Source organism: Echiichthys vipera, assembly GCF_963691815.1.
Source record: "Echiichthys vipera genome assembly, chromosome: 12".
NCBI lineage: Eukaryota > Metazoa > Chordata > Actinopteri > Perciformes > Trachinidae > Echiichthys > Echiichthys vipera.
This window is the reverse complement of record NC_139837.1, coordinates 7,855,137-7,881,067: the sequence shown is the minus strand read 5'-3', so window position 1 is coordinate 7,881,067 and position 25,931 is coordinate 7,855,137. Positions and strand designations below refer to the sequence as shown.

The following is a 25,931-nucleotide window of genomic DNA, read 5'->3' as shown; positions in this document are numbered from 1 at the left end:
GCCGCACACACACACACACACACCTGCATAACACGGTGTTCTGTGGACAGATATCGGGTAGGAAAACATCCCTGCCTTTAATTTGAGAGGAAAAAGTAACTTAATGAGGGAAAGATGTTGGCTATAAAACCTTTTTTCTCCCTCCAGCCCTCGTTTATATAATGGATCAAAGCTTCAAAAGAGATCTGAGAGTGTTGAACCAAAAGGAGGACAGGGATCTGCAGCATAAACTGAACATGTTGGACAAACAGTACAGGTACACTCGCAAAGTGCTCCGGCAAAGAAGAGACTCGCTGATGAATGAGCACAGGCGAGTAGTGATGGTGAAAGGGGTTGAGCCTAAAGCGACAGTCAACATCGCAATGAGGGAAATCGGAGAACACAAATGTCAAACGTCCGACGGAAGAAGATCCGGCAAATCCCGGTATCAAAGCGAAGAAAGTGAACCGGTGGAGCAGAGTCGGTCGGTATCGGCTCCTCCACCACCAGCAGCAGCACCGTCAGTCAAACCCACAGGCTCTGTGCGACGAAGGGGAAACATCCAGAGCAGCCTGTCTCTCATGCAGATGAAAAACATCGCAACTATCGACTCAATATCAGCAAAGGAGCTGGCCAGGAGACAGCAGGAAGCCCGAGAGGAAATGGAGAGGATGAGAGAGTTTCAGAGGGAGACTTTACACAAGAGGGTGGCGGCGTTTATAGAGAAGCTCAAGGACAAACGCAACGTGGACATACACGCGAAACCTCCGTAGAGGAACTCAAACGTTTGGGATCTCCTCAACGTGTGTGATATGAAGGGAGAAAAGGTTGAACTAGCAGTGTTTTATCATAAACAATGAGAACATATGTGTAAATATACATGTACACGAGTACATTTTGTTTGTTAGAATGTAGAAAACTCTATATATTTATACTTCTGAATAAATTACACAATATGCATCATCGTCTTCATGGTCGTCAAAGCTTTGTGCAGCGGAGTCTCCATGAGCAGGCTGCAGTTTTGCTTCCACTCTGGAGAATCAGGAAGCTTCCCGTCTGCAAAATACGTAAATGTAACAAGGAAACGCAAGGTTAAAAAGTCCCACAGTCATATCTGCTAGAGAGAAATATTATACGTTTGAGTGAAATGGAAAGTTTGACACATTTAGATGTTTTTCAACGCATGTCTTCTCTGTGTGGTTCGACATCAGTTGATCGTTTCTTACCCAACTGAATGGTTTTACATTTTAAATATATTGATTCATTGTTAAGTCTGTAAATAACCTGGTAACAAAGTTCACCAGGACTGGATCAAAGGTCCCGCACACTGTGCTGACTGTACTTGAACTGTTGTTATTTAAGAAGGAACTACGCGCATTAACATGAACACTTAACACACAGCAGCACATGAGCATTAAGGTTTCTCTCCGCACATCTTTCGCTTGAACTAGTTTGTTTATTTTACTTTTCATGCCACATTTACTCCACTCTTCTTCAGAGGTTCATATTGTTCTTTTTTACTTCACTACATCTCTGACAGTCCTATTCTAACTACAAATTAAGATTTTTCGCATGCAAAACTAATGAATATCTGATAAAATATGATTTTTTTGTTATGAATTAGACAATCCAACAGTTTATGCAAGTACTAGTGAGGGATCGATACATCTGCCGTTTCTAGGTGTATCGGTATCGGCCGATGCGCACTGCTGCGTTCACCGTAGTTTTTACTTGGCATTATTTACAGACTGGCGTCCACAGGCGGCTCTGTGTTGCTGAAAACGCCTTTTTTAAGTTCGATAAATGTTCCTTTTTTAAAAGTAATTGAGACTTGTAACATTCGTTATTACCATTGTGTCATTTTTAGGATGTAAATAGCGGGAGCAAAAGTCGTATCGACTCCAAATATCGGCTCAAGAAAATCAGCAGTCAGTATTGTTCATCGACTCAGCATCGGCCCTAAATAATCCATATCGGTCGATTCCAAACAAGCACAGCTGAAAGGATTAGTTGATTGACAGAAAATTAATTGGCACCTATTTTGATGGTGCCATCCTTTCATTTTTTTTAAAAAGGACTGCACTCTTACATCTACATTTTACTACTTATCCTGTGCATCTCATTACAGATGGGCAACACCGTATGATGATGAATCAGAGCTCTAATTAAACATCTGCTGTGTGTTTAGTTGGAGCAAGTATTTGCAAATGTAAAAAACAAAAATCTTAATTTTGAGGTTTGTTGTGTTGGTTGAGCAAAACAAACATTGTGAAGGTGTCGCTTTAGGTCTGGGTAATGTGACGGTATTTATTTTTATTAATATGATTCTTCTTCTGTTAATGGAGAAAATAATCAGGAAATGAATCCATAATGAAAATATGCATTAGGTGCAGCCCTGTACAAGAGTTTAAATCTGCTCCACCTCAACCAACTACAGTAAAAACCTGCTTTGATATTCAAACATGAGTTATAATAATCTAATGATATAATATAACAGTCACAGGGGACATTTTTCTACATTTGAAAATACAAAAAGGAGATATACGTATATATAATTATTTTTTTTAAGGTAGAAAATCTGTTGACTATTTTGTATTTGTGCTTGATAAACTGTATGAAGCCTGTTAATTTTCTGTGGACTGATGAATCCGATCATTTCAGCTCTAGTGTGACGTCCAAAAGAACAGTGACAATAATAATAAATAAAAAAAACATAGTTCTGTGCTTGTTGTGAAGCTCCTGAAACACAAGGAAGCAGTGTCGACAGTTCCCACACAGGCCTCATATTACTGATTATATCCGTCCCGTTCCACAGCGGTCTGTCTGTCTGTCTGTCTGTGTTGGAAACTTGTGCAGTGTAAAAATCCTACCTTCAGATTCAAAGTGGACTCGTGTTGGGAAATATCTGGTGTGGTCGGTGTAATCCAGCGAGCAGAGAACCGTCGTCTTTCCTTTCGGCACCTTGAACAACAGCCTCAGTATTGAACACAAAAGATTGCTCTCCATCACCGTCACAGACGTGTGGAGCTCCTACAGACAGACGGGAGGACACCATCAGTGTGTTATTCTTAATTATTATTATTATTATTATTATAGTTCCCCTTCCTAAGAGCGATTACCAAAGTCAAATGTTATGGAAAGATTGAATTTCTTCCTTATTTGTGTATATTTCTGTAAAAATGTTCAAATATTTCTGCAGGTTTGATTGGTTTGATTTATTGGTGGGTCAACTTTTTATTATGAATCATAAATGATTCTTAGGCTGCTTTTGATATTTTTTTCAAGTTCAGTAAGAGTGTTTTAATTCTTGATTTACTCAAAGTCGATGATAATAATAAAAATAACTACAAATTTCACGAGACATTTTGACTGTGTACCAGATTTTCACCCATTCTGACACTTTGTGCACATCCCAATGCTAGAAGAAGTAGTAGTGGTAGTAATAGTACGGTAGTGGTAGTACAGTAGTAGTAGTACAGTAGTAATAGTAGTACAGTAGTAATAGTAGTACAGTAGTAGTAGTAGTAATAATAGTAGTACAGTAGTAATAGTAGTACAGTAGTAGTAGTAGTAATAATAGTAGTACAGTAGTAATAGTAGTACAGTAGTAGTAATAATAGTAGTACAGTAGTAATAGTAGTACAGTAGTAGTAATAATATAAGTACAGTAGTAACAATAGTAGTACAGTAGTAGTTATAGTAGTACAGTAGTAGTAGTAATAGTAGTACAGTAGTAACTATAGTAGGACAGTAGTAGTTATAGTAGTACAGTAGTAGTAATAGTAGTACGGTAATCGTAGTAGCCGTAGTAGTAATCTCTGTATCTGAGATTCAGAGGCCAAACAGTTTTACATCATGTTTATATCAGCAGATCCTTTTATCTTTGTCACAACTTTTCAATACTCAAGTCTGAGGGTTTATTATATTTTACAGCATAAATATACTATAATAGATACTTTATTATGTTATATTCTAAATATACTGATACTGACTTTTCTCTAACTCTTAAATATTGATAAGTCAGCAGCAGTGGTTTTATATTCGATGGTGAGGTCACAGCAGTCACTTCCACAACTACTGACAAACTGCTCTACGACAGAGTCTACAACACACTCAAGAGGAAGCAAAGTCTGGCACCTTGACAAGCTCCACCTGCTGCCTGCGACCAGCGTAGGCGTTGAGGTGTTGGCTGACGACGTCCAGGAGAGCACTTATGTCCGACTGCGCGTTGCTCTGCTCAGTCAGGCTCTTTAAAGGAATGAACGGGGGAACGTTATGACGAATGATCCTCAGAGTCGGCCTCAGCTCCAGCTCCAGGTTGTAGGTTTCCAAGTAGACGCCCTCGTAGGATGTGGCCAAAGTCACGCACGCTCCTTTACCTTGACGGGTTTCTACGATGTTGTACCCACCTGAGTGACATCAAGAGGAAGGATTAAGACATAATCTGAGATACATCGGAGACATATATACCATATTTCCGCCTTTATTTACCTCAACTACTAAAGGTAGCAGGCCTTTAATTGAACCAAGCCTGTGTTAGAGGCAGGCCTTTATTTCCAATTCCCTCTGTGTGATGTGAGAAGTATAATTGGTCATATTTTAGTACTTCATTATCTGTTAATACAAACTCTACACAGCCTGTATCTGTTTCAAATTAAAGACACTTCAGATTAACAATGGGTTGAAATTAGCATGATTATATTGTTGAATTTATTAAATCAAAGGCAATAGAAGTGTAAATTATGTTTAGTTGGCATTTACACATAATGTGACAGCCCAGAGGAGTATCTTCCCCGTGTTTTCCCCCCGTCTTTATGTGTTTGTTTTCCAACACAATTCAAAACCCGCCTTTTATTTTGACTTATCCGATGAAACACGGTATGTATATATATACATATGTTATTGGATGGTATTAATGAAAACATCTCACTATCAAATAAAAAGGTGTGAATGACATGACAAGAGTACCAATGATCTCATAGGCATGCAGGAGGTCTCTCAGTTGTGTATGTCGGGCCATCAGCTGCAGCAGATCTAAGTTCTCCGGGTCTACATCCATTTCCTCCTCTTCTCCTTCTCGTCCTCTTTCTTCTTCTTCTACTTCTTCTTCACCCCCACCGCGTTTGCTCTGTTTGTCCATAGATGCCCTCAGGTTCTCGAGGGTCTGTGGCAGGAGGATGTAACCAGCACCAACAAATCAGTCGACAAGAAAACACAAGAAGTGCAGCATTATAAGTATAAGTAGAGTGAGTGATACGCAACACCTTCACTGCAAGTTACTCCCAATCAGCTGCAATTTTCATGCTAGACAATGACTCCTGTCATGCAATTCCTTGAAGCTAAGAATATTGAAACAATGAAATGTCCAGTCCAGAGTCCAGATCTAAACCCCGTAGAGAATCTCTGGGAAATATTTGGTAACAAAGTAATGTCTAAGAAACCCACTACAGTTACTGAACTGTGGAAGAGACTGAAGAAGAATCGGACCAAGATTGAACCAGAGCAGCGTGAGAAATGTCTGTGGGCGCAGATGTGCTGAAGTCGTTCCCAGCAAGTACCTCTACACTTCCTATTCATGTTTGAATCCTATAGCCTGAAGAAAACATTTTTTACTTGATATAATGGTCACTGTTCTTAAAATTTGCTCATTGCTTTTTCACAAAATAAGGTTTTTGTTGAAGTGCCTTGGTTATTTAAAAAAAAAAAAAAGCAGTGGTATAGTCACAGGTGCTACTCTATCAAATCCTGAACAATTAAAAATAACTATTTCAGAATAAATGCAGTATTTATTAGGTGTTCTCCAATTCTGATCGCCGCTGTAGTGCACCTGTCAGGTGTCGTGAGCAGCATCAGTCACCTTGTGCAGCTTGATCTCTGCCTTTAGCTGGTCCCTCTGGCTCGTCAGAGCTGCAACTTTAGCCTGCAGCTGCTTCACTCGACTCGGCTGCGGAGGTTCAGCTTTACGGCTCCTCGCCTGAGCCTCCAGCAGACTCAGTTGACTGAAAACATCTAGGAAAGGAAGACACGCTCCTGTTAGAGTAGTAAACTCTCACACAGCAGACATTAAAGCAGTTAACGAGGCTCATAACGTGTCGGGGCTGTTTGCTTCAGTTAGCAATAAGCTAGCATAGCATCACAACAAACTGCTCGACGTTAGTTTAGTTTAGTCTTAGTTTTTATATATATGTCGCGGTAAACTACCTCTCCACGGTGAGACTTACCTTTCGCAGACGCCCCCTCCATATCCTCTGTGTATTTTGTTGAATAAAGTCGCCGTAAAGAGGAAAACGTTCACGATAAGTTGTCGTTTTATTTGAGTTTGGCGGTTTACGCGTCATCACCCGTAGCCCCGCCCCCTAGCCTCAACCCCGGAAGCGAATTCAAAACAAGTTTGGGATCACATGGAGTTATGGGGCGAGAGATTAACCATGTGGTCAGGTTAATTTAACGGTTTATGAGCACGACAGAAGAGAAGCGGAGTTCATCTATCGATTAAACCCGTAGTTCGTGTTTTAAAGCCATTAACAGGTTGTGTTTACCGTAGAAACAGCATGGTGCCAGTGACAGCTACAACAGGGCTGCTGTGTAAAGGTGAGTGTCATGTATGTGTTTGTAGACATGAGTATTGTTCTAGTCCAGTTAAGCAGCTGTTGGCAGACACTTGAGGATCACTGTCTTTATTTTTATTCCTCAGCCCACATTTGAATCACACCACTAGTTATTTATAGCTCATACAGCCAGAGTTACAGCAGCAGTGTCATCAGGGGAGGTGAGAGTTATTAATATACCTGCATTATGACCACCTGTTGTATCGATCAGTTATTTCATATTAGATCTCTTATTGCACTGTGTGTTTCCTCCTATTGGGTTTGGGTTTGAGATGAACAGTTAGTGGATTAGTTGATCAGCAATTATTTTTGATACTTGATTTTATTGTTTGAGTTATTTTCCCAGGTAAAAATGCAAATTGTTCTCTAGTTGTTAAATCAGAGAATTTAATTGTTTTGTATGACTGTGATGGACAGAGACATCTGAAGATGTCAAAATTGGGCTCAGGACTTCACTATTTCCTGACAATTCAAGACCACAAGTGATGTATTCATTGAGGAAATAATAGTCAGATTAACTGAAATTGAAAATAATCATTAGTTGCAGCTATTTTTAGCAAATGTGATGATAAATATGACCATTATTTTCTTAATCCGTGTGTATTTAAAATGTTAGGAAATAGTTAATACAACATGTGAGGTCTTAAAATTGCTTATTTTGTCCAGTTAAAGGTCTAAAAGTATGATATATTCACTTTATTATGACTTAAGACAAAGAAAAGCAGCAAATCCTCACATTCAAGAAGCTGCAAACCGCAAATATTTTGTAGTTTTGCATGAAAAATTTGTCAAAATTCAAGTAATGCAATTATCAAGATACTTATTATGTGTGTGTCACTGGATTATTCACAAAGACAAAGAACATTAACTGCATATTTTGAGTAAAACTATTTCAAATGATTGTTTCCTGTGTCTGACACGTCTCTCAGTAACAGTGAAAAGTTTTGAGCCTGTTTGTCACTTTTGACCTTCAAAACTCGAGATACTTTGCTTCTGTTTGTCTTTGTGGTGCAGTACACACTCAAGGGCAGCAGGTGGCAGAGCAGATGGGTCTCTGAACCGTTTCCAAACAGAAGTCAGTATTTTTGGCTGACACAGCAGGGGGGGTTGACACAGGACTTGTGTGACCTCGGTTTGTGTACAGACTGAAGGGTTGTCTCATGTTACAATGCTCTTCTGCTGCATAGAGTTCAGTTTAACTAACTTCATGTGATTTTCACCTCCTCCTGTCTCTTCAGCCTGCAATTTACGTTTGTTTTCATTGTCAGTTCATCTATTGGTTATTTTCTGGATTCATATGCTGTTGTTTGGTTTAAACAATGTCAGAAAACAGATACAAATATCGATCAGTGTTTCCCAAAGCCCAAGATGACGTCCACAAATGTCTTGTTCTTCCCACAACTCAAAGATGTTCAGTTTTCTATCAGAGGAGCAAAGAAACCAGAAAATATTCACATTTAAAGTGTAATTCCGGCGCAAAATCCTCCCATGGTGTTTTTCATACATCAAATAATCGAGACATCCGGGAGAGTCGCTAACAGCAGGAGGTGGCGAACAGTGATTAGCTCGGGGCAGTACTGTGAAGGCATTCAAAGGTCTTTTTTAACCACTAATACTGCTGATAATACCACCAAAGGATTTAGAGTCCTTACACATAAAACGAAGCACCAACAACGTAGTTAGTGAACCCAGAGTTTATTAAAAGAGTGTTTTAAAGACTTACCTACTGGCCCCTGTACCAGCTCCTCTCATAGTAAAGTCCATTCAAGTGGATTACCAAAGTCAATCCAAAAGGAAGGAGCCCATTGGTGCTTTGTTTTATGTGTAGGGACTCTTCTCATGCTACTGCTGAGGTTTGGTGTTATTTTCAGCAGTATTAGTGGTTAAAAAAGACGTTTGAATGCCTTCACCGTGCTGCCCCGAGCTAATCAGTGTTAGCCACGTCCGACTGTAAGCGACTCTCCGGATTCCTCCGTTAATAGTTGTTACATGAAAAAAAAACTGTCTCGATGGCTTATTTGATGTATGTAAGTGCCGAAAAAGATCATGGAGTGATTTTGTGTCGTAATTACACTTTAAGAAGCTGAACTGAGAAAATTTAGATTTTTTTTTTCTCTGAAAATTCCTCAACCCAATTAATCCGTTACCAAAATTATGATTCATTTAAAAGCTGACGACTCTTCAGCTCTTCTCTATTTGGGAAGATCAGAAATCTGTAAAAGAACAAAAAGAGCTCAGGGTCATCCAGGGCATGTGGTATGTTTATTTAAAAAGGTTTGGAAAGAGTTACGCAGCAGGCTGCGACATGCCAGTGAAGCCTACTCTCTCACACACATTATTTAATCAGTGCTTTCACTTTCAAGGCTCTCGGTCTCTCCTGACTGATGGGTGCGGACAAAGACACTTCCCAGCCGTCTGACTGTGCATCTGCAGGAGAGCCAAACCTTCTCCGGCTGCAGCCGAGACTTGAAGACGATACGACATGGACCCGTCCGTCCAGAAGCACTTCTCGGTTGTAGATTACGTGGTATTCGGGGTCTTGCTTGCCGCCTCTTTGGGCATCGGCCTGTACTACGCTCTTTCAGGCGGGCGTCAGCGCACCACGCAGGAGTTTCTGATGGCAGACAGGAGCATGAGCTGTCTTCCGGTTTCGCTGTCACTCATCGCCTCATTCCAGTCGGCCGTGGCGATCATAGGCGTACCGGCAGAGATCTACACTCACGGCACTCAGTACTGGTTCATCGGCTGCGCGTACATCCTGGGCCTCCTCATTCCTGCTCATGTTTTCATTCCCGTGTTGTACAGACTGCGGCTCTCCAGCGCCTACCAGGTATGAGAGGGCCGTTTTATTGGATTTAAAGTTCATATTTATGGTGTGCGTCTTTCATGACTAACAGTTCTCACGTTGTTTTGTTTCACAGTATCTCGAGCTGCGCTTCAGCAAAGCCGTGCGTATCTGTGGAACTTTGACCTTCATCTTTCAGACAGTGAGTGCGACACATAACATAACAAAACACAATCCAGCTTTTTCTCTCGTAATAACAATTCCAGCGTTCGGACTCAGGCTATCTGCAGATACAGAGCACTGATGTCAAACCAGTGCTTTAAAATCTGTGTTTTTCCCTGCATGGTTTTAATTAAGGTAATTTGTACATAAGGTAACACAAGGCCAGGGATTGGCGCGGTGCTTAAAGCTGGAGATATTTCGCTGATTTTAGTCTGTTGTCATTACAGTGGTTTCCTTGTCTCCGCGGTGAAGGTCCCCTCAGAACAGATTTCCGCAGCGCGTGATGCTCCGGGACACAGTGTCCATGTTGACATTGCACAGACCTAGATTCATGTCTCTCTTAATGTAACCTATACCAAAAACAGACTTTTGACATCGACATAGAAACTTTATTTAACGTGGATCAGTCAAATCGGACCAATATCCCTGTGTAAAGGAACATTTTGACATTATTACAAAATGGAAATTGAGACTCTCACATTTTTATTAATATGCAGCTAAAACGTAAAGAGTGGAAACAGGTGAAAGGTAAGGTAACATAATTCACTGACAAGCACCTTTTTGGAGTTCACTAATTAACATGTTACATCTTGTTTGTTTAATCCGTATAAAAACAAACGTGTAAGAATCACAAGTTGTGGTTTTAATGCAGGACTACACAACACTTTACCGCTGTAATGTGTGAACTCTGACTGCATTCATTGTTTTTTGTTCCACTGTGAGAGGAGAGACATTTCTCACAGTGCATGTTGAGCAGGCCAGACTGCGGATTGTTTCGGGAAAACCTGGAGATAACTACTTGTGTTTTCTCAATATAGCACCATGACAACGGTTACTGGTCACCAGCATTTAAAAGGCATGGCTCGGGAGAACTGCCCTCAGGAGCATGTGAAACACTGATGTTGAAGTGTTCTGTGTTCTCTACTACAAGAATAAATGTCATTTTATTATAACTTGGAGTTGATTCAGACATAGTCCTTGTGTTAGGAGTTTTCCTAACAGATATCCATCCTTCTTCAACTGCTTGTCCCTATCGTGGGGGGCTGGAGCCGATCAAAGCTGACATGGGGCGTGAGGCGGGGTACACCGTGGCCAGGACGCCAGTCTATTGAAGGGCACATAGAGACGTACAGAGACAAACAACCATTCACAGCTACGGGCAATTTAGAGTAACCAATTAACATGTGTTGACTGTGGGAGGAAGCCGGAGAACCCGGAGAAAACCCACACAGACACGGCGAGAACATGCAAACTCCAACCTTGGAGTTTGCATGTTCAAACCATGAACCCTCTTGCTGTGAGGCGACAGTGCTAACCACCACACCACCGTGCCACCCCAGACATGAGAGTTATCTTCTCATTTCACTCTCTGCAAGAAAGTGAATGTGTTTGTCCCAAAACATGAAACAGTTTCTTAAATAAGGTCATTACCGCCCTGATAGCAATCCAGTGGATACGATTGGTGCATGCCCATAACAAAGCCTAAAAGATCTACTTTTTTCTGCACCTGTTATTAACTGGAGATTCTCTGATTTGTCTGTGACTCGGCAGGTTATCTATATGGGACTCTGTGTGTACACTCCTGCCTTTGCACTAAATGAAGGTAGGATCCGTTCATGTTTGTTACTCAGTCATTTTGAACAGATGAGCTCTGTGGTCAATGTGGCGTTGTGCTTTCTTTCAGTTACTGGATTTGAATTGTGGGGAGCAGTGCTGGCCACTGGACTAGTGTGCACATTGTACACAACAATGGTGAGTTATTAAAGGTAACTTCATAGAGCTTAATGGAGGCAGAATTGTCCCGAAGATTAATTCATATCGAAATATGTATAAGTATGCATAGATTTATAAATAAACATATAAAAGCGTGATGTACAAATAAATAAACTTATTCGTATAAATAAACGCGTTTTGTCTCAAAAATATTAATGCATGTAATTTCGATATGTATTAATCTTTTTGAGACAATTCTGCCTCCATACTTAACTAGCATTTAAATGTTAAATAAACTTTCCCTTTTGTGTTTTGGTTACAGTATCTTAACAGTGAGGTGTCATGTCTCTCCTGACAGCTGAGGAGCGACATCATCGCTCATGAATCCCCTTTTAGAAAAGTCTAGATTTGAGAGATATCCTGCGTTAAAGCAATTTTTACCTTTCTGGCATTTTTACACTTTTATTTTGTAAACTTAAAATGCTCCTGATGAGAAATCCACCAGGTGTTGAAACTCATCAATATTCAGTTCTCCTACATTTCTGATAAAAATCTGAAATATCATTTTATTCGGTCCGAACAAAACAATTTGCCGAGCTTCCTGCCTGTCATCCGTCGCAGCGTCCGTTCCAGTCGTCTACCGCTGTTACCGCTTGTGAGCAGCGCGCCTCTCTGAAGAGCGACAGAGCGTCCTGTGAGAGAAAGCAAGGAACGGTACTTTTCGTTTGCCTAATCCTAGAACGCAGTATTACATGTGATAACGCAGAATCAAGATGCTATCACTTATCAGTAGTCCAACGTTATTTGTGCAAGGGAGATTAGCGTTTGCGTGCGTTGTCCAAATTAAGCTTCATGAAGCATTAGTTGTATTTGTTGAGTCCACTTGGTTTAAAAAAAGGGCTCTATGAACTGTAATTCAGTGTGTTTTTACCCCTTTCTTGAAGAGAGAGCTCCATCTAGTGGACTCAGATAATAAATAAAATGGTTCATGAAGCTTCATTTGGAAATCGCTAGTGCTACTGTCACCGGCAGTGTCGACATACCAGCTGTTTCGCTCGCGCTGCTCATTTTCTCACCGCACGTCGGGGCAGGATGGAGCGTCAGAGGTCAGGTAGGGGGAAGAGGGTGGGACTTTGGAGGGAGGAGGAGTTCATGTTCAAATTTTTCTACTAAGTACTGTGTGACATGCCAGAAAGGTAAGAATCGCTTTGATATAAAGGATTACAGAGATGCATATCTGGTCCCTGAATAAAGAATATATTGGCGTGTATCTGATTAATTTCCCATGTGTCTTGTCTGCTCCTGACAGGGCGGTCTGAAGGCTGTCATCTGGACCGACGTGTTTCAGACCGTTGTGATGTTTGCAGGGCAGCTGGCTGTCATCGTGGTGGGAGTGCAGCGGACCGGAGGAGTGTCTGAAGTCTGGAGGAAAGTCCGGGAAGGAAACCGCATCTCTGCTCTGGAGTGAGTCCACGCCGTAGTTTGGAATGGACGCTGACATTGGTCCATGAATGCATCGTGATTTATTTATGTTTTTAATTTTTATTGAGTTCTGCAAATGCTAATATCAATCCTGACCAAACTCACAGAAAAGCAGTTGTTTTTAGTTTCTTGTAGATTATGGTCCTTTAGGTGTCGTGTGGAAACCTCTGTTTGCTGTGGTTTTCTGAGTTTGAACTTGTCCTGAACACATAACTTGTCAACACTGACTGTAAACAAACTCAGTTTTCTGCAGTTTTAAGAATGATTTTGCAAAGTATTGTTGCTTATTACACTAAGCACCTCGCTCTTAAGCAGCTGCAGTTCGTAATATAGTTTACTGACTTAAATATGACACAAAAAATGTAAATGACGATTCTTTTATCTACGATCATTCAACTAAAAATCCTGTCTGCACACCGTCCTGTTATTTAGAATTTATTTATTAATAATTACCATGAAAGTGATTGTTAGTTCTAAACCACTGAAGCATCTCAAATTTCTTTACCGTATTCTCTCTTGTGTTCAGCCTAAACCCAGATCCTACAGAGAGACACACCTTCTGGACTCTGGGGGTCGGCGGGGTCTTCCTCATGTTGTCCCTGTACGGAGTGAACCAGGCTCAGGTCCAGAGATATCTCAGCGCGCGCACAGAGAAAGCTGCTATCAGGTACGCAGACTGTCAATTTTCATAGTTTGGATTTTTAATTTGATCTTTCACTGAAAATGCCATTTTGTTTTTAAATGGGAAAGAAAATAAAGAGTTGTGGACAAAACATTTGACATTCAAGGACGTCACCGATCAACAGATTAGACAATGGAAATATTTGTTTGTTGCATTTATTTATTTATTATTCAACTTTTTACTAAATCTCGGATATCAATCGATAAGCTGTCTCTGAGAAGTTGAATGCAAACCTGCACAGTAATCAGTGTCTCATTAAAATAAAGTCCTCCCTCCCTGCAGGTCCTGCTACATGGTGTTTCCCTCCCTGCAGCTGGCTCTGGCTCTGAGCTGCGTGATGGGGCTGGTCATGTTTGCACGTTACTGCGGAGAGGATCCCTCCGACAAGCTGGGCACCTCTTCGAGCGACGCGGTGAGTTTCAGTGGGTTATTATTTGTTCTTGCCACTATTCTTCTTCCTCTTCTTCTTCCTGAGAAATCCGTGTTCCCACTGAGATCAGCACTTGCCTTTGGAGTCAAAGTTTGTGAGTTCCAGCCCACGGTGTTGAAAGATGACTCTCTTATACCTAATCAGGCATTGTGCTGTCGACCTCTGCCCTGCATCTTTTAGTCTCTGCATCAACACACTGACTGAAAGGATCTGCTCATTACCCTGTGTCCTGGGTTCAACATGCTGTTGTGTACTTATTCTTCTTCTTCCTAACATATCAAAGTTCTCATGCATGAAAAATCACCAACCTTTGCGATAAGTTCAAACCTGTGCCAGACATCAGCGGTCTGCTCTGGATGCCAATAGTCCTGATGGTGGCGCTACAGCAGCCATCTTAAACTCAAACCTTTTAAAATTCATAACAAATCAACCATACATGTTGTGACTTATGTCAAACTTTTGCCCCAGTAGAGCAGAAGCTTTCCTATGCTTTGATTTGGCAGCAATTTGAAGGTCCATCAATCTTTTTTTTTTCAAAACAAAGCAAAGAAGCAAAACATCTTAATTCTCTTCCCACATCCTTTTTCCATTTGACACCAAACCTGCAGAGCCTCATTTCCTGACGTTTCTCCGCAAACAAGCCGTCAAGATTTTTGATTGACCAATAAATGAGCCCACTGTGCATTAAAACATCTTACTGTATACGGTAGTATAAGCTGTTGGGTAAATTCTAGTTGCCTTGGGGAATGAGTGAATAAATTAACTTGTATACTTTAAGAAGTTTGGTTTAATTACAAAAGACAAACAGAATACAGAGTGCAACAGAGTTATTTCACAGCTGGGTCATAGCTCCTCCACCATGGGCACGGTTCAGAGGGCCGACCCCGAACATAGGGTAACACACAGCTAAGGGCGCACACACACTGCCCAAGCAAGTTTTGACGTCACTGTAGATTTAGTGCGCAACATTTCAGAAGTTTATCTCAAAAAGTGCATTTCATCTAAACAAGGACTGTCGACAGAAAATAGAGCATCTTTAAGCTTCAGTGTGTCAGTTATGGAGCAGTCAGTCTCTGTGAACATAAATGACTGACAAAATACACGAAATCTAAGAATTTTCTAGCATATAAGTTCATCTATCCATCTTCAACCTCTTGTCCCTGTCGGGGTCGCGGGCGGCTGGAGACGATCCCAGCTGACATTGGGCTTGAGGCGGGGTACACCCTGGACAGGACGGCAGTCTATTACAGGGCACATAGAGACAACCATTCACACCTACGGGCAATTTTAGAGTCATCAATTAACCTAACACCTGCATGTCTGTGGGAGGAAACCGGAGAACCCGGAGTACCCACGCAGACACAGGGAGAACATGCAAACTCCACACAGAAGGGCCCCAGCCAGGATTCGAACCGGAACCCTCTTGCTGTGAGGCGATAGTGCTAACCATCCCTATATAAATTAATTTTAGTTTAAAAAGTTTAAAATTCAGCCTGTAAATGCAATCCTGCCCACTGTCCCCTTATGGCCAGTTGTGTCATCATTCAGCTAATGGCTCTCTGAGATCAGCCCTTGCCTCTTGGATTAAGGGTTGTGAGTTCCACTCCATAGTGTTGCAGGATGATTGTCTTATCCCTGTCAGGCATCTTGCTACTGTTTTCACTTTACTATTTTAGTGTTTTGCACTTTTCTTTGCCCTCCATTAGCCTGAAAATGCACCTTTACCTCCTAAAATACTTGGCCATGGTCCATGCAAGTACGTGAAGTAGAGGCAGTAACTAACGGCTGTCGTTTGGTCTCTAAAAGTACAGAAAATGGTGAAAAATGTCAGTGTCAGTCAGTGTTTCAGTGTCTCAAATGTGTGTGTTTTGCCCTTTTCTTTGCCATCCATTAGCCTGAAAATGCCCCTTTACCTCCTAAACATACTTGTCCCCCTTCCCTGGATGCGAAGCAGCTATAATTTCCATTTATTTTCCTTTTTATTTGGTTATTAACCAAATTATCTGCTCTGTGTTTCCGTAAGCGGGGATAGGATTTCTCTTTTTCTGCTTCCTTGATCTCAACAGATTAGTGGACGAAAGTTAAGTTGATGCAGATTTATGTAAAAACCCCCTCCAGGCCACATTGATCAGAACTACAGCAGCATGAGTATTTGCATATTTTATAGTAAGTCCTTCTGTGTATTATGTAAATGTGCTGTCATCGGGACCTCAGCGTTCTCACGTTTGTATTCGACTAATAAAGTTACTCAAACCAAACTGAAGGCTTCAGGAATTTGTTTTGTGTTGGATTAAAAATGTGTTTCCCACAGATGGTGATCTACTTTGTGATGGACATGCTGCAGGGTCTGCCTGGACTACCTGGACTGTTTGTTGCATGTTTGTTCAGTGCAGCTCTCAGGTACGGGACTTCTCGCAGTCTTTTAAAACTTAATATTAACCCTGTCAGTCGCAGCCAAACGCCCCCACGACAACAAGTGAAGCTCGCACATGAACCGATCGTTGTAGCTAACTGTCAGTCAACATCGAAAGCTGTGAAGTAAAATCCACTTTCACACTTGTTGCGTGTTGTTACAACATGTGAACATCGAAGTTTGCTTTTAATAACACAGGCAACATTTTAGTGGATCAGTGAACTTTTCACATTTTGACCCAGATTAAATAATAGTGGTCAGTGACACAGACTGTATAATAACATATAATATATGGACGCTGTCTCTGTGACGTCACTGTCACTTGATATTGTCGTGCAGGGTGCAATCATATTTGATACCTTCAGATTTCATATAAAATCGTATCAGATTTTTATATAAAATGCATTTTATCATAGACTGTTTGTAGGCTAACCCTTAGTTCTTGTGTACACACCAAGCTCGGGGAAAAACAGTCCAATACAACAGCCGCACTGACCTCCGCCTCCCAACGATGGTGCAGTTTAATCATTAACTTTCTGAAACAGTTTCTATAAGAAATGAACATTCATGAAGGTGGACAGTTGCATTACACTGCATTCGCTTCAGCTAGGTGTACCTAATAAACTGGCAACTGAGTGTATAATCCATTACAAATCTCAAATGCAGATGTTCAAATGTTTCATTCAATTTAATTTAAAGTGCCAAATCATGACAAAAGTGATCTCAGTTATCCTGAAACAAAATGTGCGGCACATTTGTATTTGCAGCAGGGAAATTGTCAGTAAGGAGGAGCAGTGCAGGTTACTGTTTGCCCAGAAATAAACACATTAATAATACATTTACATTTGATTGATCCTTCATTCGTTTTCCCCCTGTGCAGCACCATCTCTTCTGCTTTTAACTCTTTGGCCACTGTGACAATGGAAGACCTCATCAAACCACATTTCCCCACCATGACGGAGGAGAGGGCGACCCTGCTGTCCAAAGCTTTAGGTTCGCTCCTTGACGATCACCACACCGCACGATGCAGAGCTGCATGATAATGTTTGTTCTAAAGTTTGAACTCTGTCTCCTCTGTAAGCTATGTCCTACGGGCTGCTGTGTCTGGCCATGGCTTATCTCGCTCACCTAATGGGGGATTCAGTTCTGCTGGTAAGCTCACGGGTGTCCGATCATATAATAACAAACAATTCTCCCTAAATGGGCCCTGACTCTTGTTATGTTTGGACTCCAGGTGGCTTTGAAAATCTTCGGGATGGTTGGCGGTCCGATCCTCGGCCTGTTTTGTCTCGGGATGTTCTTCCCGTGTGCCAACTCCACTGTAAGTTGAACTTCATCAATGACATCAGTTGTGTATTCAGTCATGAGGCAGCTTTAGTCACACTGTCCATCGGTACCGTGCCCCGTGCTTTAGGGTACTTACCCCCCCTCCCTCTCCCCCGCGGCCCAGGCCCTTTGTACTCACACTACCTGGGCCTCAGCGAATGCCTGTCCATACGTCATCACGCCGTAACACATCACACGCGTTGATGACTTCATCGCGATGCGTCGCTTTGTTTACAAATCTTTCCATAGACGTCGGAGTTTTTGTGCGTCTTGTCGACTGTCTTTGAATATTTTCATCGACCAAATCTGCAGTAAACACTCCACCTCCGCATCACACCAATGTGAACCTTTCACCGCCATTGTTTTAAATGTCCACGCATGGTCTGTCCTTTTTTTTCTATGTCCGAACAGGCGCACATAAAATGCGACAGAGCCGCCGTAGGCCTCGTGCTCGTACACGTGCGCACGCTCGTGCTCGTACATGCTTTACAAAAGCCCACCTCTCCCCAACCGGGCTGTGGCCGGCAACCGTACCGCGCCTAGGAACGAACTAGACTTTAGCCGTGAAACGTGCTTGGGCACGGTACAGATGGACAGTGTGAGTGCGCCCTAACATACAGCAGGGTGTTTTGATTAAAACCGATATCCTCACAATACCAGCACAATAACAATAACATCACCACAATCCCACCTGTATCTGTGTTAAAGTTTGAGTTTTCCCGTTGTCACCAGGGGGCCCTGGCAGGTCTGGGGGCCGGTCTGGCTTTGGCTTTCTGGGTCGGCATCGGGAGCATCGTCACCCGAAGCTCCAGCACGAGAGCGCTGCCGCCCGACTGCAGAGCCGTCCTGCTGTCGGACAACACGACGACTGCCATTCACACCGCACTCAGCAATGTCACTCTGAGGTACACACGCGGCACAGGGTGTGGGCTTTACCGCCGTGGCCTCTTCACGAGTTAACCATCCCTCTCTGTTCTGCAGCCAACCCTCCGGACTGAAGAGATTTTATTCATTGTCCTACATGTGGTACAGTGGGTTCAACTGCTCCACGGTCATTCTCATAGGCCTGGTCGTCAGCTTCCTCACAGGTGGGCGACTTCTCACATGTACTCGTGCTCTCTATGATTTACAGTCAATGTAAAGAGTGTTTAAATTTGTATATGTTGTCTGTTTAGGTCCTATGAAAAAAGAAAACGTGACACCAGGCACGATCTATCCCTTGTCAGAGAAACTGCTTTGTCTTCTACCTGAACGGCTCAAACAGAAGCTCTGCTGCGTGAGTGAAATGATGAAGTTTGATTACGTTACATTGATTCCTGTCATGAAATTAAACTGATTATTGACTTAATGTTATGAGGGAAAGTTGAGATTTGTTCTTTATTATTCAGAAGAACAAAACGGCATAATGACTATTATCTAAATCCTGATTGAGGTAAAAAGATATAGCCTCAGAGATATAGAAGTAGAACCCCGGCAGTTCTGACCATAATCCTGTAGTTTGAGGTGTTTAATGACTAAAAACTTTAACATATACAACTTTTTGACAGGAAATATAGTTCCAAAAATACCAAAACTGATTTTCTGTTCAGGGTAATTTCATGCCTCAGTGTTTGACTAAAAAAACATTCCCAAAAAAAGATGTGTTGTTTTATCTGTGATGTGACAAAAGGAGCAGAGAGAATCAACATTTAACATATAGTACCTTACGATAACAGGATACCATGGGTGCAATCATTTCAGAGACACTTCTCGCACCTTAATTCAGTTTCTTTTTTTAATTCTGGGTAATGATCAAGTTTTTTCCCAACCTATATTTATTTTGGTGGGGACTGTGGCTCAGTTGGTAGAGCGACTCAGCCCATGTCAGAAGGGTTGACGGTTCGTTCCCTGCCCTGCCCTACTTGTGTCATGGTCGTTGTGTCTTTGGGAAAGACACTTCACCAACCTTGCCTCGTTTGAATGTGTATGAGGTGGTCATTGGGGCCGATTAGCTGCCGCGCTTCTGTCAGTCTGCCCCAGTCTGTGACTACTACGTAGTTTACCTCCACCATGTATGTCTGTGAATGAATGGAACCTGGACTCTGTAAAGCACCAACTGAGAAAGGCACTATATAAATCAAAGCCATAATAATAATAATAATTATACTCTAGAAGCGTTACGTTTAGCTCTAGGTACAGCCTCGCAGAGCTGCTAGCACGTCCGCATTATCGTCACTGCTTGTTGTTATCATCGCATGCTTCTGTGTAAAGTTCACAGAGCTTTGAGCCATTTAATCTGTCCTTTCATATTTACCTTTTTAATGATCTTTTGAATTCTTCCCATAGCTTTCAGCTCAACAAAAGCCTCCACAACACAAAGAAATCAACGGACTGGCCTTCACGCGAGAGGACGGAGTGTCACTGGAAGAGACGGACAGATGTCTCCTTGAGGCTCACACACCTCTTATGGAGCGCGAGACAACCGTGTGATTTCACAGGTCACAGTCGTGTCTGGCTGGTTAAACACTCTTTACACAGCGCCCTTGAAGAATTCACATGTATTTTGACTCATTTGCATTGTTATGAGATAAGTCATTTGAATTTGCTTATCCGTGTTCAGTCGACACGAGTTTGATTTACATCGGTCAACTTCAGGTGTGCGATCACCGATTCACATTCAGTGTGTCCACGTGTGAAAAGAAGAAAAAGAAAACTGCACTATATGTTTTTTATGAGAATTATTTGAGGTCATGCGAACTGATGAGCCATCAAAAGAATATTTTGTACCGACTGTAATGCTGTTGTTCAGCACAACCGCAGCTGTGTGAATGGTCCCGTGATGATTGTGCGTCACTTTTTAAGATTGTGTGACTGAAGTTTGTGCTGCAGCTGAAACTCTAACGGAGAAAACCCTTTTTCTAAAAAGGATTAAAGATGTAGATATTCTTCTCACCATGGTTTTGCCTTCGTTAAATTTTCTGCAACTGAAAAATTACTTCATTCATATAAATGGTTTTTCTTTTTTGGTAAATATCCCATTTTAAAGCGGCACCCCTTGGATTTACCGCTGCACTCACGCTGGGAAATGTATAACGAACCTTGCATTTCCAGCATGGTGTGGAGTTAAAAAGATACCACAGGGAGGGTATAATGGAGGGTCGTCAAACTCCGGCCCATGGGCCAAATCTGGCCTACGGTGTAATTATATTTGGCCCGCAAGATCATATCATGGTTCTATGAGAGCTGGCCCACGAGTATAAAGCACATCCACGTCTACTTTTCTGTTGACAAACATGAGCATCCATGCTACCAGTCTCTGCAGACAAACTTAATCCACCCCTCCACAAAAACGACCCAAAGAAAGATGGAGGACAGGATCTTTCAGCAGCAGTGGGAGGAAGATGATCTGTTTATGAAGGTAAAGAGCTGTTGGTCTCGTCTGCAGAGCCACCGTGGCTGTAACCAAAGAATCAAACATGAGAAACACCACGACAAGAACAAGGACCTGCACTGGAAAGGGTCAACGTTACACATCTGGAGAGAAGGGAAAACATGCACATTTGCAGTCTTTCTTTTTTTTATCGTAAATATTGAGTTTGGGCCGACACTTTGTCCCGGTTTTTAAATTTGGCCCACTGTGAATAGGAGTTTGACACCGCTGGCCTAATGCATGGTGTTATCGAGTTGCATTGCAGGAAGTTTAAGCAGTGGTGAGTACATTCACACATGAAATTGGGTAACTGAGGTATTTGTGCTTTACTTGAGTGTCTTCATAATATGCTATTTTAAATGTCTGCACTCTTGCATTTCAGAAGATAACATGGTCAATTTTTACGACTTTTGCATGTATTTGGACGCTTCAGTGAGGCTACCAGTTACTTTTTAGATCAAACATTTTTTTAGTAACAAGAAGAAGAATTCCTTTATTAGTCCCGCAACAGGGAAATTCAATTTTTTCACTCTATTATTGTTATCCGTGTTACACACACACAGGCCCTAAATACACACACATGCACAGACAGGACCTGTATACATGCAATTAATGGAGGGAAGTTAAAGCGAGATGTTGAGTCCACACAGGGAGTCGAGCCAGTCACCTATGGACTTAGCTACTGCCGCCCCAAAATAAGGAATGCTTCACGAACAACTGAGTCAAGTTTAGAAAAGATCATGGCTTGGATTAAAATAAACACTTTATGGCAGAAAGTCCGGATGAACAACTTCACTAATGTGCAGACGAGCCTTCTTATTTTTTCTTTCTTTTTTATTTCATTTATTACAGTAAACGTTTTTCACAAAGACAACTGTAAGGTCAGATGAACCCCTATCACAGGGTTCACACATAGTTACAGTTTCACACTGAGACGTATTTTTGACATCTCAAATGACAATCATAAAAATTATCATAATCATCATAATCATGATAATTTTGGACTGTGGGAAACTGGAGCACCCAGAGAAAAACCCACACAGCCTACTCAAGGGCGAAAAGTTGTTAGCCCCCTCGACGTCTGAACAAGGAAATCACTCCCTTCTTCATTCGGCTGAAGAATTTGACCACTCTCCTGCCGGCTCTGCAGCGTCCAGTGTTGACGTCGTCACGATCGGGTAATCCAGGTGCAGTAGCAGCGCTCGGGCCATCATTCGGATCAGCGGTGATTGCAGCCCTGTCCGCTGAGTCAGCACCATCGTCGGCTGGAGCTCCATCGCTGGACCCAGCAGTGGCTGAGGCTCTGTCGTCAATTTGTAAACCAGCAGCGTCGGAATCGTCTGAATCATCTAAATCGTCTGAATCGGAGGTAGAAGCAGCTCCAGACTCTTCATGAGTGGAAGTAACACTCTCTCTGACATCCTCTGGTGAATCAGCAACTGTTGAAGCTCTGTCATCAATTTGTAAACCAGCAGCGTCTAAATCGTCATAATCGTCTGAATCGGAGGTAGAAGCAGCTCCAGACTCTTCATGAGTAGAAGTTAGACTCTCTCTGACATCCTCTGGTGAATCAGCAGCTGTTGAAGCTCTGTCATCAATTTGTAAACCAGCAGCGTCGGAATCGTCATAATCGTCTGAATCGGAGGTAGAAGCAGCTCCAGACTCTTCATGAGTGGAAGTCACACTCTCATTGAAATCCTCTGATGAATCAGCAGCAGTCGAAGCTCTGTCACCGTAGGTTTCGTTGGCAATTGGCTCAGGGGGAGACATCTTTGCTGTCATGTCTTTCCATTGGTCATCGTTGCATGCTTGGTGGTCGTCGTCGTCTTCGGACCAAGAGCTTCTGATGTGTGAGGGGGTTGGCTGTATGTCTCCGAGAAAGTTCAGTGATTCATTTGAATCAGCCGGGGGGCAAACGCTCATCAAGTCAAATGCCGCTTTTGCATAAGAGTTGCTATCTGTGTCTTCATCCAGGTGTTGCATTGTGACAAAACGATGATGCAGGGCCTGCTTCGGTGTGATTCTTGTCCCGCCATCGGGGTTGAGCAATTGTTTTAAGAGGTGTATATATCTTTTCCTGTCCACATTCTCAACATCGTCATGCACCTCATAGTGGCTCTCTACTGCATCTTCCAAACTGATAGCAGAGCTAAAAGACCAGTTTATATGTTTGGGCTTGACTCCAGTTGACTTCATGTACTGCTTTGCTGTCTTAAATTTCCATCCTGGATTTTTCATGGACTTTATCCTGCGGAAATACTGGGAGGCGTTTTGTGCAGCATTCAGCAGGTGGTCTCCTGGCTGACCGAGCAGTTGGCAGAGGGCTCCCATTGCGTGGTACGTTGATTGTATAGGGAAGAGGTGTCTGCCAAAATAAAGGAAGGCCATGACACATCCTAGTCCCCACATGTCGACGGCATCAGTTATGGGGAGGCCCAAGTCCACCTCTGGAGCCCTGTACCCCAAGACTTGCATGATCATTCCCTCTTCTGCTTCAGAGGCTGGAAGGGCCAAACCAAAGTCAATTAATTTCACCCTGAAGGGCTCATCCTGGTGATTGACGAGCATGACGTTGTCAGGCTTCAAATCTGTGTGAATTATGCCGATGCTCTTCAGGGCTTCAAATGCTACAAGTAGCTGATGTGTGATGGGGCGGATTTCGTTTGGAGACAATGGTTCCTGTCTCTGAATAATCAGGTCCCAAAGGCTTCGGTCCAGCATCTCGAAGGCGAGACAGGACGTATCCTGGAACGTGAAGTTGTCGATGAATCGCACCAAGTTCTTTTTTTCTGAGTCTAAGGTCCTGAGTTCCTTCAACATGTTCACTTCTTTTTGAATATACTCATCGTCATTCTCTTTGTGGATCTTGACCGCGATTGTCTCAGATGTTTCTATGTTGACACACTTTGCCACTTTGCCAAAACTGCCCTCTCCATTGAAGTCCAACACAAGGTAGTGTGAAGACCCGTTGGAGAGGATGTCATGTTTTCCTATCGGAAATGGTGCAGAGGAAGACATTGTTGCTGATTGCAGGTCGTCTTCATCATAATTGGAGCTGTTGATGTGTGAGTGGGTTGACTGTTTGTCTTTATGAAAATCCAAAGACTTATTTGAATCATCCAGGCGGCAAACGGTCATCAACCCAAACGCTTCTTTGGCATAAGAGCTGGTATTTCTGTCCTCTCTCAGGTTATGCATGCCAACAAAACAATGATGCAGGGCCTGCTCCGGTGTGATTCTTGTCCCGCCATCTGGATCAAGCAAACTTTTCAAGAGGTGTATAAATCCTTTCCTGTCCACATTCTCAACATCGTCCTGCACCTCATAGTGGCTCTCTACTGCATCTTCCAAACTGATAGCAGAGCTAAAAGTCCAGTTTATATGTTTGGGCTTGACTCCAGTTGACTTCATGTACTGCTTTGGGGTCTTAAACTTCCATCCTGGATTTTTCATGGACTTCACCCTGCGGAAATACTGGGAGGCGTTTTGTGCAGCATTCAGCAGGTGGTCTCCTGGCTGACCGAGCAGATGGCAGAGGGCTCCCATTGCGTGGTATGTTGATTTTATAGGGAAGAGGTCTTTGCCAAAATAAAGGAAGGCCATGACACATCCTAGTCCCCACATGTCGACGGCTTCAGTTATGGGGAGGCCCAAGTCCACCTCTGGAGCCCTGTACCCCAAGGCTTGCATGATCATTCCCTCTTCTGCTTCATAGGCTGGAAGGGCCACACCTAAGTCAATTAATTTCACCCTGAAGGGCTCATCCTGGTGATTGACGAGCATGACGTTGTCAGGCTTCAAATCTGTGTGAATTATGCCGATGCTCTTCAGGGCTTCAAATGCTACAAGTAGCTGATGTGTGATGGGGCGGATTTCGTTGGGAGACAATGGTTCCTGCCTCTGAATAATCAGGTCCCAAAGGCTTTGGTCCAGCATCTCAAAGGTGAGACAGGACGTATCCTGGAACGTGACGTTGTCGATGAATGGCACCAAGTTCTTTTTTTCTGAGTCTAAGGTCCTGTGTTCCTTCAGCATGTTCACTTCTTTTTGAATGAACTCATTGTCACTCTCTTTGTGGATCTTGACCGCGATTGTCTCAGATGTTTCTATGTTGACACACTTTGCCACTTTGCCAAAACTGCCCTCTCCATTGAAGTCCAATACAAGGTAGTGTGAAGACCCGTTGGATAGGATGTCATGTTTTCCTATTGGAAATGGTGCAGAGGAAGACACTGTTGCTTGCAGGTCGTCTTCATCATAATTGGAGCTGTTGATGTGTGAGTGGGTTGACTGTTTGTCTTTATGAAAATCCAAAGACTTATTTGAATCATCCAGGCGGCAAACGGTCATCAACCCAAACGCCTCTTTGGCATAAGAGCTGGTATCTCTGTCCTCTCTCAGGTTATGCATGCCAACAAAACAATGATGCAGGGCCTGCTCGGGTGTGATTCTTGTCTCGCCATCTGGATCAAGCAAACTTTTCAAGAGGTGTATAAATCCTTTCCTGTCCACATTCTCAACATCGTCCTGCACCTCATAGTGGCTCTCTACTGCATCTTCCAAACTGATAGCAGAGCTAAAAGTCCAGTTTATATGTTTGGGCTTGACTCCAGTTGACTTCATGTACTGCTTTGGGGTCTTAAACTTCCATCCTGGATTTTTAATGGACTTTATCCTGCAGAAATACTGGGAGGCGTTTTGTGCAGCATTCAGCAGGTGGTCTCCTGGCTGACCGAGCAGATGGCAGAGGGCTCCCATTGCGTGGTATGTTGATTTTATAGGGAAGAGGTCTTTGCCAAAATAAAGGAAGGCCATGACACATCCTAGTCCCCACATGTCGACGGCTTCAGTTATGGGGAGGCCCAAGTCCACCTCTGGAGCC

General features: G+C 42.6%; 2 protein-coding genes across 2 annotated transcripts; one reads left to right on the top strand and one right to left on the bottom strand.

Annotated features, from left to right (window-relative positions):
* Nucleotides 1-925: 925 nt before the first annotated feature.
* On the bottom strand, nt 926-6,284 carry cenpo (centromere protein O; the record flags this gene model as incomplete). Its single annotated transcript, XM_083924554.1, has 6 exons — nt 6,201-6,284; nt 5,837-5,988; nt 4,948-5,056; nt 4,117-4,388; nt 2,850-3,009; nt 926-1,035 (listed from the first exon to the last, which is right to left on the bottom strand). Exons 1-6 carry the CDS (start codon nt 6,220-6,222, stop codon nt 926-928), a joined length of 825 nt encoding a protein of 274 aa, XP_083780680.1. The 5' UTR covers nt 6,223-6,284.
* A 115-nt stretch (nt 6,285-6,399) lies between these two features.
* Nucleotides 6,400-20,525, top strand: slc5a6b (solute carrier family 5 member 6). Its single transcript, XM_083924733.1, has 16 exons — nt 6,400-6,570; nt 8,951-9,417; nt 9,509-9,574; nt 11,146-11,197; nt 11,279-11,346; nt 12,617-12,771; nt 13,316-13,456; nt 13,754-13,883; nt 16,213-16,301; nt 17,195-17,307; nt 17,396-17,466; nt 17,549-17,635; nt 18,373-18,545; nt 18,622-18,728; nt 18,816-18,916; nt 19,966-20,525. Exons 2-16 carry the CDS (start codon nt 9,070-9,072, stop codon nt 20,107-20,109), a joined length of 1,845 nt encoding a protein of 614 aa, XP_083780859.1. The 5' UTR covers nt 6,400-6,570; nt 8,951-9,069; the 3' UTR covers nt 20,110-20,525.
* Nucleotides 20,526-25,931: the final 5,406 nt, after the last annotated feature.